The sequence below is a fragment of the Diadema antillarum genome, unplaced genomic scaffold, assembly GCF_040938485.1.
Source record: "Diadema antillarum isolate AM-2024a unplaced genomic scaffold, OU_Dant_1.0 seq00000089_RagTag, whole genome shotgun sequence".
NCBI lineage: Eukaryota > Metazoa > Echinodermata > Echinoidea > Diadematoida > Diadematidae > Diadema > Diadema antillarum.
The window spans coordinates 182,410-194,334 of NW_027271179.1; the positions used below are offsets into that span (position 1 = coordinate 182,410).

The following is an 11,925-nucleotide window of genomic DNA, read 5'->3' on the forward strand; positions in this document are numbered from 1 at the left end:
ATGTGGTGGTAGCTGTGAAACTATGATCGGATACATTGTACATTCCCATTCCGGATATCAAGTTCATACATATAGCAGACAGGACACCCTTACTTTTCGATTGTTTGTTTGTTCGTGTATTTGCTTGTTTGTTTGCTTGTTTGTTTCCATTCTCTCTGCCTTTCTTTAAATTTTCCAAAGTCAAAGGAGTGCCTCAAGTGTCCTGTAGGATGGCATTTAAAATGGCATTGACATTTTGTTTGGTTCTTTCCTAGTCACTTCTGACAAGGGTAGCAGAGAGTGTGTCAGGAGCCCAAGCCCTTCTACAAATGGGTCTGATGGCGAGACTAGCCCAGTGCAGGTTCCTTGACCTTCGACCTGATCAAAGCAGGTAAGTGCTGTGTGACCTCATGCAACTGTTTCCGAACCTCCTGTCATGAAAGGTATTGCAAGGAACTCTGGACATAAGTGATCTTGGGTAACTTTTAAGGACAACACATGTTATTGTATAAAGAACGAATTATTGATTTGAACTTCCAGTGCTTGCAAAAAGAGGGATGGGATTTAGTTTGTGCTAAGTCATGACAAATCAAGGTTTACCTTTTTACCTGAACATTGGTATTAGCACTTTACTTGAACATTGCAACAGTGACATTATCAGTGCATTGAATAGTGTCATATTGATATAGTTAGGGTGGAGAAGCTTCAAATGTGTTGGGGAAATCTCTATCTAGAGGTGTATGATACATCTAGTAGAAGCAGCATTGGTGGGAGTGTATGTTTTACCATGTGCTGAGTGCTTCACTCGCTGTATTAATGACTATATGGTTTCCTTCAATGATATCCTTCCGTTGTCCCTTTTTAGTTTATTATTTTCATCTGTTCTGCATCTGATCATCAGAATTTCTTTAATATGAGAATGTAAAAAAAATACTCAAATTACTTTTACTGGCATGGGGCTATTGTGCAATTACCTCAGTGAAAATCACCTGTTCAAGAACACTTTGCTTTCCACAGAAACAGAATGTCAGTCAGATATCTTACTACTGCATTTCTCTCCCTTGTCATGCACGTGTGCAAATAAAGGCTTAAATTCACCAGTCCTAAACATTTCTATCCATTTCAGTAATTTGAAAGTCACAATAATCGCATAACGATCTCATCTATCTAAACCTTTGGTATTTTGTAGATGAAGCCACTCTCCTTGCTAGAACCAACATTGAAAGTCTCTGCTTTTGTTTCCGATCATTACAATTGCAACAAAAAAATCATTATGAAGTGATTACAGATGGAGCCTAACTTTAAGCATAAGAATATAACTTTGTTATAGTGATTAGACATGTTTCAATGACACCTTTTTTGGCCTGCAGTCATCCCATCATGACAGATGGTATTGAAGCTGTCTCTGTCGATTCCTTCTTGCCCGATGTGATGAGTCGCTATCGGCAACTCCTCTTCCCTGTTCTCCGGCTCAGCATGGCAATTCTCACCTCCCTAGGCTGTCAGCACAAGGAGGCAACCAGTCAGGTGAGTCTCTTCAATGGCTTGACTGCCTAGTGAAGCAAAAATTGATGTCTGCAAAACCGATAAGTATGAATGTTTCAGTACAAAGTGAGAGGTATGTTCTTGTTCCTTGCTGTGATCTGGAAAAAGTCTCAAATTCACAAAGGTGATACACATGTACTAGTATATGGGCAGCAGCCCTTCAGGAGAAATGGTCTGAAATGACATGATAGGCTATGCACAGTTACAATCACAGTCTGAAATCACGATCTCTTGTAGCCACAATAATGAAAGACCTTGATATACTGTACGTGGTAGTCTCATCACAAAGGGTCTCCCCCTCAGCATTCCCTTCAAACTTCAATATGTTTGTGAAAGATAAATATTATTGTAGTATCCTAGTGTCATGCAGATGCCAGTGAATAATTTCAGTCAATGAAATAAATCTGTTGAAATACAGAGACGAATGAAATATTGAAGTAGGTTTCTGTGCATTGGCATGATATGTGAGTTCTATTTGTTTGATTGATATGTGAGTTATTTTGTGAGATTGATATGTCAGTTACATTTGCGAGATTGATATGTGAGTTATATTTGTGAGATGAACATGTATCATCAGTTTAAGTATGTCTGCTTACCTTGCAATAGGTTCTCCACTTCATCGTCTCTCACTCCGACACATTCACACTCATTCTGAGGGAACAGCACCAGCGCCCTCACAAGGAATCACTGGAAGAGTTGGCACTGGTGACGGGGGTTGTGTGCTCCGTAATGGGAGAAGGTAAAGTACTGTACATGGATGGGCATTACGATTGCTTACCAAATTAAAATCTGTTGCTCAGGAGAGTGATGTTGGTAACCACAAGATTGTAGACTCTTGGCCTCGTCCATCCCCTGACTGCTTCTTACAAAGATCAAAATTGTCTGCATTTACGTTTGAATCTACTCGTAAAACAATCAGAAGCGTAAGCATACAATATGTGACATTTTGTACACAGTATGTTTAGTGTACTAGCAGTATGCCCATTTTGTAGCTAAACCAATTGTTGATTGCAAGGATGATACACTGTTAATTTTATTCTGCCATATACTTCAGCCGTATGCATTGTGTCAGCTCTATACTGCACTTTTGCCATAATCATTTAAGGAAGAATAAAAACAGAACAAAACAAACATCTCTTAACTTCCTTTTCCTTTTCCTCTTTTTATTTCCTTGTGCTCCTAGTCATCTGTTTCTTGTACACTTTCCCTTTACTGTTCTGCTTTTGTCTTTTTACTCCCCCCCCCCCCCCCCCCCCCCTTCCGTTGGAGTACTATAATTTGATTGTGGATTTAATTTTCTTTGTATGAATAAATGGTGTTCCTGAGAAATGACCCATGTTTTTTTGTGCTGTTGTCTGGTGGTGGTTAATTGGTTGGTTGATTGTGATATTGTTAAGCATGCTTACTCTGTCCTTCATTATGTTTATTTATCAGTGGACTACTTTGATCCAACCCTCTTGGAGCTCTCGGGTCCCTCCAACGTTCCCCTCCAGACCCACCTCACCCGTCTCCACAGGCAGGTGGTGGCCCTGGTGCCCCGCTTCAGCTCCTTGGACCAGTGCCTCAAGGAGCTGGGCACCAGCGAGGCACGGCACCACGGCAGGGCGGGGCAGTCAGAGGACAGGGGAGGGGTGGCGGGAGGTGATGAAGGCGGCAGAGGGCAGAGTGGACGGTCAGCGCTGCTGGAGATCATCAGTCACGTCATCGGCTACTGCCGGACGGTCGTGGTGAGATCAGGTTGGTAGAGCATTCTTGCCTTTGCAGGGCATGGTCATGCTATCTCCTTACCCACCATATATCATGCTGTGATTTACTAGACAGAGAACATGAGTGATAGCCCTCATTTGGGAAGTATTGTGGGGGTGTGGAACAGATATAAACTCATTTTGACTAACATCATATGTAGGGCTTCAGAGCTTTGCCATCATTATAACTTCAAAAATATTGCAGTTACCATGGCAACAACTTACATGCCCACAAGTTATTTGTTGTTTGTTTTTTCAAATATCTGATGGTGTTGGTAAGTAACTAAAAAAAAAGTGACCTTTGCTTTCTGAAAATGAATGATTCCATTTATTCAGTACAACCACTTCAGTGATGCTTACTTGCCTGAGCAAAAAGGTTCTTTGGATCTGTGACATACTTCAGATGGGTGATTAAAAAACATTTGTGGTGTCAGGAGCGTCATACAGTTGGCAGTTTATAAAACTGAGTTTATGTGTGATTAGCTCAGTTTGTTCATTGGGGGAGGGGAATATGCATGAGTCTGTGTTCGAACAGACTTTGTATGGACAATGATTGGCCAAAGCTATGTTGTATTGCAATATCTATGTTTCTCCAAATATTGGTTTTTCACACTTTAGGAAACACTGCTGATGAATGCCAGATTCTCTTCACACCATCTCTCCAGGAGGCTGTTGCAAGAGACTATCAAAGATTAGAAGGTAGGAAGCCAGTGCTTGAAAGCTTTTGGCATTTCTTTCTGTGTGTCTGTGTGGTTTGGCATGGCTTTACTTTATTAGATGTTTAGTTCATTTTGTTGCTCCTATGGAAAGATATAACCTGAACAATATCTTCAGTGGGGTCAGTGAAATTGACTACTTTATCAGTAGAAACATCAACACTGTCAGTCAGACACAAAATAGGACTTGTCTAATATGGCATTCATTGGAGATATTTTCTAACTGATCCTCATAGTTCAGGGTACCTGTACTCTGTGTTCAAACCAAAAGTGATGGAATGTGATATAATGTGGTATTTGCGTTATATAAATGTGACAACACACTTTTTGATCCACGTAACTTTGATTCTCGTCATATTCCTCACTGTTGTGGCATCAGCAGTAGAGACCATGCAAACTCGCTGTGACTTCATAAGACGGGAAAAAAGAAATGCATTGCTTTTGCTATCATGTCCTCTTACTAATCAGAGCACTAATGAGTAGGGTTGTCTATAGACGAGGTTCTGTGATGTCAAATGACGCGTTGCCAGAGGGGCAAACCCAAATGTACACTGTATAATAAGCGCGTAGCTCTAGTGAGCAGTACATGTGCCACATACGTACCCGTCTGCCTGTCATGGGACGTAGTTTGTAACATTTACATGCTTGCCATTGCATATGAGGGCCTACATACGCACTTTTTGCCCCTCAGCCTTGCTGATGTCATTGGAATCTAGTCTATAGAAGGTCTAATTGTTGTTATAAAAAGCTGATACCCATCACAGCTTCAGGGTTCTCATGCACTTCTCTTCTATCTTCCCAGCTTCCTCGATGGCTTCCCGGGACCTTTCAAGGCCTCCGAGCCTAGGGCTGATTGTACGCCATCTCCGCCAGGCTTCAGCTGAATTTCTAGTTGCCATGGAGACTCATCAGCAGTCCCTCCACAAACTCCAGAATGTGGCAGATCTTCCAGCAGAGGAACTGAAAGAGGTCAGTTGGGGGGAAAAAAATAATGTCTTTTTGAGATGTAGTCATAAAAAAGTATCTTGAATGTCTGTTTTGTGTTTTAAAGGGGAAGGCTAGTAACTGATCAGTGGGAATCACTGGAAATGCTGGGAGATGATTGTTCCAATCCTTATGGGATTCATTCAAGAGTTCATTGTATATCTATTGTTGTGTGAAAATGATTTGCTTCAGAACGGTCTCATATGCAAGTAATGTGCAGATTTATGCTCCGTCACTGACCAGGGATGCTAACATGGAAGCATTAAACTGCACATTACTTGAATATGAGACCATTCTGAAGCAAATCATTTTCACACAACAGTAGATATACAATGAACTCTTGAATGAATCCCATAAGGATTGGAACAATCATCTCCCAGCATTTCCACTGATTCCCACTGATCAGTTACTAGCCTTCCCCTTTAAGTAGTGTCTGTTAGTGACCTTATTTTGTGAAGTCTCTGTGTGTGGTGTGTTTACAGCAAGTGTGACGATATATTACTGTAATCACCAGCACTTTGGGGCACTCACTGCTTTATTTCAATTGATATGTTGACTTCGAGTGATATTTATGCTTTACTGTTTCTCTACATAATTTCATGCGGCTATCCTGGAGCTGTAGCATTCTGAAAGTTAATGCATACTGTGTGATAGAAAGCATTCTTAGAGGAGAAACTAGGCAGATTTTGTTCTGAATCTCTCATGTATTTTTACATGGAAATGGGGTGCTTCTGAATTGCTGTATTGACTTCTGGTGATTTAGACTGTTCATTGTTTTTGTACATAATTCCTTGTAGCCTGAGGAGGGGGTGGGGAAATAGCTGTCCTAGAGCTGCAGTATTCTTCAGCTTATCACACAATTGCAATTTGTGTAATAGAAATGTATTTCTATTAACGCGGTAGATTTTAATTTGTTCTGAATCTCTCCATGTTTACACAGAAAATTCTGAAGTGCCTCTTACTTCATAGGGATTTTCTTTCGAACTATTTCATTTATATTGCAAATGATCGTGCTAAGCTCATGTTCAAGAAGAAGAGCAAAAGGCAGAGGCAAAGTTTGTGGGGTCTGTAAAGATCTGCCTTGTTTGTTAGAAGTTTTCAGTTGAGTTACCCTTAACCCTAAAAAGGCCGGGGGGTTGAATCAACCCCCCCCCCTCGACATTTTTCGCGACTACTCCGCCGCCCGAAATTTTTTGACCGCGCTGTGCGCTGACTTTTTACTTTCAAGTCTTGCGCATCTTTTGACACCATTTTCGCAAAAATCGCGCATACAGTTACGACGCTGCGTGACCTTTTGTACATGCCTGTCAGACCGAAAATGGCTCAAAAACGTGATTTTGTGTATAAAGTTTATGCAAATGGAGTTTTCTCTTCTTATTCATAAAGATATGATTATTTTCACTTTCATAGGCTGAAACTAATTAATTTTAGCATAATTATGCTTGAAATAGGTTCTGTCATAAATTTTGAGCAAAAAAAAATGATAAAACAAAAGGTCGAAAAACAAGGAAATACATAAGAAATTCATAAAACAATAAAATACATAAGAAATTGATTTTGATACCAGATTTTTTTTTCTTGTACATTGTTAGGAATGCTACAAAGAATGTTATCACCAAAATTAGGATTCTAGGAGCTTTAATTTCTGATTTAGAGCAAAATGTATGATTTTATGCATATATTAACATAATTAATCATTATGATGAAAATTTCCATTATTTTTTTATAGTTTGGTAGATTATGCGACAGGTAATGTATGTGCCAATTTTCATGGTGATTGCGCAAGCGACGGCCGAGATCTCGGGGGTGGGGGGGGGTGTGGGGGGGGGGGGTTGAATCAACCCCTCCCCGGCCACAGAACACCCAAAAAAGCCCGGCCTGGTTAGGGTTAAACTTGTTATTCCTGTGATAAAAGCAGTATGCATGGAATCGGCAAACATGCAAAATGACGCTCTTGGTTTGTGGTGTTTAAATTTCTCTGGCTCAGCTCTCCAAGCTTTGGGCGGGGCCAGGCACCAAGCTCTCCTCACAACAGCGGCTCCACCTAGCAACCAGACAGCTCACACACGAGGTCAGGAACAGAGTACAGGAGCTGTCTCTTCTCTTTTGTATCCTTGACAATCACCAGCCCACCACTGAATCAGCCACTATGTGTAGGCTGTAGCCACTATATAAATGCTGGAAATGATATTACTTATCCTCTCCACAAACTTGTGTCTATAGGCCAATGTAATATGTATCTGAATGGATTCAAATTTGTGCACACTTTATTGTTACATTTTATCTTGTAATGTATGGTACAAAAAGTTGCTCGTAGCACCATTGGTTGAATGTGCATAATGTCAGGGCGTGTATGATTATAAAAGCATCTGGTATCAAGTCAGGGCTTTTCATGGCTAGATCTGCAATCACCTCCTCTGACAAGAGGAATAAACTCCACTTAGCAGACATACTTCACCATGCCAGGTGGAAAAATCCAGCGTCCAAAGGGCTTCATTCCGGCAGGCAGTGATGGGATAGTACAATTTGTAAACTCCAAATCATCAGTTACCTCCAGCCTTACAAGCAGAACTCTTTAACAGTTGTCCCTGAATAAAAACACTGCTTGTTTTGTTCCTTTGTGAATAATGACTACTGTCAACCAGTAGCCAAGCGCAGCCAATGGCTGAATTTTCATACCAATACATTATGGGATGAAATAGAAAGCGAAATGAAAAATAGATGAAATCAAATGTATGTTTTAAAAATAACAGGAGGTTAGAGAACTCATCACTCTGCGCTCCCTCCCTTACTCATGATAGCGTTGAATTATTATTCTATCTCAGTGGTACTTTCCCCACAGTAGTCATCAGCTTTCAAATATGCCAATTGCATGCGGACAGCGTCTCATATTACACAAATTTAGCCAAGGGCTCTGTGCAGCCGGTGGCTGAGTTCTGTGAACTTCCATTACTCATAATATACAAATTGAATTTCAAATAGTTTTTCATTTAATTTTGTATCAACATGATGATTTTTCTGCGAATGCGGAGTATGAGGGTTGTGTTATATTGTATTAATTCCATTAGACAGAGTTGATAAGATTGTAAATCAATAGATCAATTTGATATGCTTATGAATTATGTTATTGCAAATTAGTATGCCATAAAGAGTATCAGTTCTTAGAGTGCCCCCTATAGTTTATGTTTGGTGCACATAGCAAATGCTTCATGGGAAGAGTATTCTGGAGTTTCTAGAAGGGACATAATGGCATTTTGCATTTTTGTCTTGATGGTCCTATTTTGAATGAGTCACAAAAGGGAAAGAAAGGATATCTTGTCAATGTGATGTATTCCTGAATTAGTCGTTCATCAGATGCAGTCGAGTGTGACATGTTTTTAGTCTGGCGCCATCTGGAGTACTACTTCTTGCACTGTCGGCCAAGTAGGGGTGGCTCTACCCCCTTTTCAGCTTCCTTTGCACTCCGCCAACCTCCCAGAAACCTTGCAGGTGAGCCTCTACATCCAGTGATAGGATGTTGTAGTACTGTATAAGCTGTTATTTTCGTGAATTAGAAGGTCACAGACATTTTCGCGAGATGTTGTTTTCGCGATTTGACACCAATGATATCTTGCATGCATTGTTACTCTAGTGTATGGCGACATTTTCGCGTGTTCTTAAATTCGTGATCCAACTGTGATTTGCGAAATTCGCAAAAATTAAACCCTCGCGAAAATAACCACTTATACAGTATGAATGCAGATAAGTCACACTTCAGGGAATGAATACAAGGATAACTGCTCACTTTGCTCTGAAGGAATCAAGGGAGATCAGAGAAATCTGTCATGTATAACACATGGGCCCGAATTCACGAAGGTGGTCTAAATTTAAACCATGGTTTAAATTTAGTCCATAGGTCTACCTTTGACTTCCCGTATCAACACGCATTTGTTACTAGACGTTGTTGATGTATGCAATCTGTCACATGTATTTACGTAGAAGAAATTTGCAAAAATCACAATCTAAACTTCAACCACCTTCATGAATTCAAGCCATGGTATTTATACTGAATGCCCTTTAAAGGTTAAGACCAGACATGCTTTTCATCACAGTGTGGGTTTTGAATGAATGAGACAAACAAATATGTTATAGAGTAGCACAAAAGTTATCAAAGATATAATAGTTTCATAGCGTACCAACAAGATCATAGTGCTAAATTGTCCACTACTTTTGTAGTCATACACTTAATGTGTTGGTATTATCCATATGCTGGGCTGCACACTAACACATTTTTCCACTGGTCAAACCTGTCTGTCGGACCAGTAGCTACCCAGTTTGTCTATGTTTTACTGGTCCATTCCTGAAAAAGTTACTGGTTCAACAGCGATTTTTACTGGTCAGGGACCATCAGACCACAGCCTTGTATATGGGTGGTATTAGTAATAAGTTTTGCACACTAACATAGGACCACCATATGCCTTATAGTTATACTGTTATCATCCATGTGCTGAAATATAGTGTGTTATCAGAGGGAAACTCTATTGATAGGTACACCACAGTCACATTCCCACTTGCCTTTATTGTGTAGGTTGGTGTAAGTATGTTGACTCTAATAATATGTCTTATTTGCTCATTCTCGGTAATTCCATTCAGACATGTCAAGCCCAGCTCTGAATGAGTCTGATCTATACCGCCAGTCCCTCTTTCCTGCCACCAGCCCAGAGGCACTGGGCATCACCCAGGAGGATCTCAAGCAGGTAAAACTCTCTCTCTCTTCTCTCACTCAATTAGCATTTCACTGTGGTAAACTTTGTCAGAGATAGACTATGTACCGGTCAATGCTTGCAAGCCTTTCTCTCAAGCCAATGGAGTCTCCACAGAATTCATTGGGTTGGATATAAGTGAAATAAAACCTTTCAGAGCTGTTCCAAGATATTTCCATGCATGTTGGATAAATTTTGAAGTCATATAAGATGTTAAGCAGTAGCATTGTCATTCTTCGATTGGAGGAATTGAAGGCTAATGATAGTTGCTCAAGGCATGAGTTCTCACCCAATTTAAAATTTTACTTATATTATAGAGACACATACCACTTGATTGGTTTGCTTTTAGCACATAGTAATTTGCATGTTGGACAGACTAGTCCCTTTATGAGATTGCACACATCCTTCCAACAGCGGAACATGATCATTTCTCTCTGCTTTGTTCCAAACATAATTAAAACAACAACAAACAAAAGGGGAATATCAAAGCTTCATAGAAGAAAATCTTTCCTCGTCTGCTTTAACTGTCTTTTTACCGAAAGTTGCGTGTGGATGCCACCAAGTGCCTGAGTGAATCCCTACTGAAGAAGACTCAGGAGATTGAGGCCCTGTTTGGAGCCCAGCGACGCTCAACTCGACACTCGTTTGTGGCCGCCCTGGCCCGCCGCATCAGGCGCCTGATAACGCTGGATGCACCCAGATGATCACGTGATGTGTGCGCGTCTCCAAAAAAAGACAGTAAATGACTGCCTTTAATGCAGGTTTTCTCATCAATTGACAAGTGTCGGCGAATCAACATTATCGCATCAGTTTGATGCCTGCTTAGTTCTGTTTTGTGTTAAGTTCAGTGTCTGTGAGTCAACATATATGTGCACAAGAATGCTGTTTATAGCAAGATAACTTGTTGATAATGATGTGCTAGAGGAGAATGTGATTCAGTGTTGTCATTCTGTAGTCTTCAGAAGACTCAAGTGAAGCCCAGAGCCAGATGTGTGCGTCATGTTTGTACAGTCTCCTTCGAGATTACATAGAAATCAATGGTAAAAGTTAATGCAAGACACTACCATCCGACATAGAGCTCATGTACTAGTGGGTGAAATGTTAGGCTAAATCATTGCAGGTATTTGCACTACTTAATGAAAAATATCAGCAAGAATATAACTCACTACTGTGATAGATGTGATAGTTGCCAATATTAATACCATGTGAAAGACATCAAGGCATTCCAAGTGTTTGACATTTCGTATTTGTACCACTCATATCCATTTGAATCATGATTAATACCTGCCTATTATCAATCATAACAATTGTTTGTAACGTTTAGCCATTTTGAAAATGCAGCAGCAGGCATAAAACTGACAGTATCATCAACTAGAAAGTATTTTGAGCCAATATTATCTACGTTTATCTTCATGGTTGAAATGAAATGACCAAAATGATGACTTATACATCTGAAAGCCTATATTTGATGTTAAATCCTGTACAACAGTATTGTAATAGGTTGCCTGTCCATGTGAAAATCTAACTTATTACCAGTACCCTCGTCTGACCTAATGCATTTCCCAGCAGCAAAGATTTAATCTTACAAGGAATGATATAGTCCGTAATAACAGTTGTTCGTGGTGGTGTCAGAAAAGATGGCACACCATTACTGGAAATTATAATTATCCCACACTGATGTAGCTAGAAAGTGCCAACATACCTACAATGGACACTGAATTAATAAATGGCAGAATTCAGTTATAATGGTTGCTCCCTTTTTATTATTTGCTGAGTGAAGATTTAACCTCTGGAGGACGAGCTGATTCTGCTACAACATGCATTTCCCATAGACACCTGCCCGAGTATACCCGGTACTAGTCTTCCAAGGTTTAAAAAGGTGCAAACATTGCTCTTCCATTATTCCAATATTCCCTTCTTTGACTTTAATATTTCCTGATAAAATGTCATTCAGTTGATTGTCGAAAAATATTCCGTAGCAACCTGGGAAATGAAACTGTGCCATTAGCCATCACTCTTGATCAAATTTGGTACGGTGTCATGTGATGTTTCCTTGTATTAAAGTAGGGTGCGTAAGAGTCAAAGCAAGATAGGTGTGCTACTCTTTTTCTTGTTAGATGTATATTACCCTCGGAGGAATTGCCTTGCTGAAGAGTTCAGTCCAAGATACTCAGTTACCCCATTTATGCTAGGCATGCCAGGGATAAAAGTTTT

At 40.1% G+C, this 11,925-nt stretch overlaps 1 protein-coding gene across 1 annotated transcript in view; it reads left to right on the forward strand.

Moving 5' to 3' along the window:
• The window catches only part of LOC139726533 (nuclear pore complex protein Nup205-like), a 37,957-nt gene extending 27,473 nt beyond the window's left edge, over nt 1-10,484 (forward strand). The window contains exons 28-37 of the mRNA XM_071637516.1: nt 255-370; nt 1,350-1,506; nt 2,131-2,263; nt 2,959-3,261; nt 3,888-3,968; nt 4,788-4,954; nt 6,957-7,077; nt 8,324-8,458; nt 9,602-9,705; nt 10,254-10,484. Coding sequence (XP_071493617.1) covers nt 255-370; nt 1,350-1,506; nt 2,131-2,263; nt 2,959-3,261; nt 3,888-3,968; nt 4,788-4,954; nt 6,957-7,077; nt 8,324-8,458; nt 9,602-9,705; nt 10,254-10,415 — 1,479 coding nt within the window. The 3' untranslated portion in view covers nt 10,416-10,484. The remainder of the gene's footprint in view (nt 1-254; nt 371-1,349; nt 1,507-2,130; nt 2,264-2,958; nt 3,262-3,887; nt 3,969-4,787; nt 4,955-6,956; nt 7,078-8,323; nt 8,459-9,601; nt 9,706-10,253) is intronic.
• Nucleotides 10,485-11,925: the final 1,441 nt, after the last annotated feature.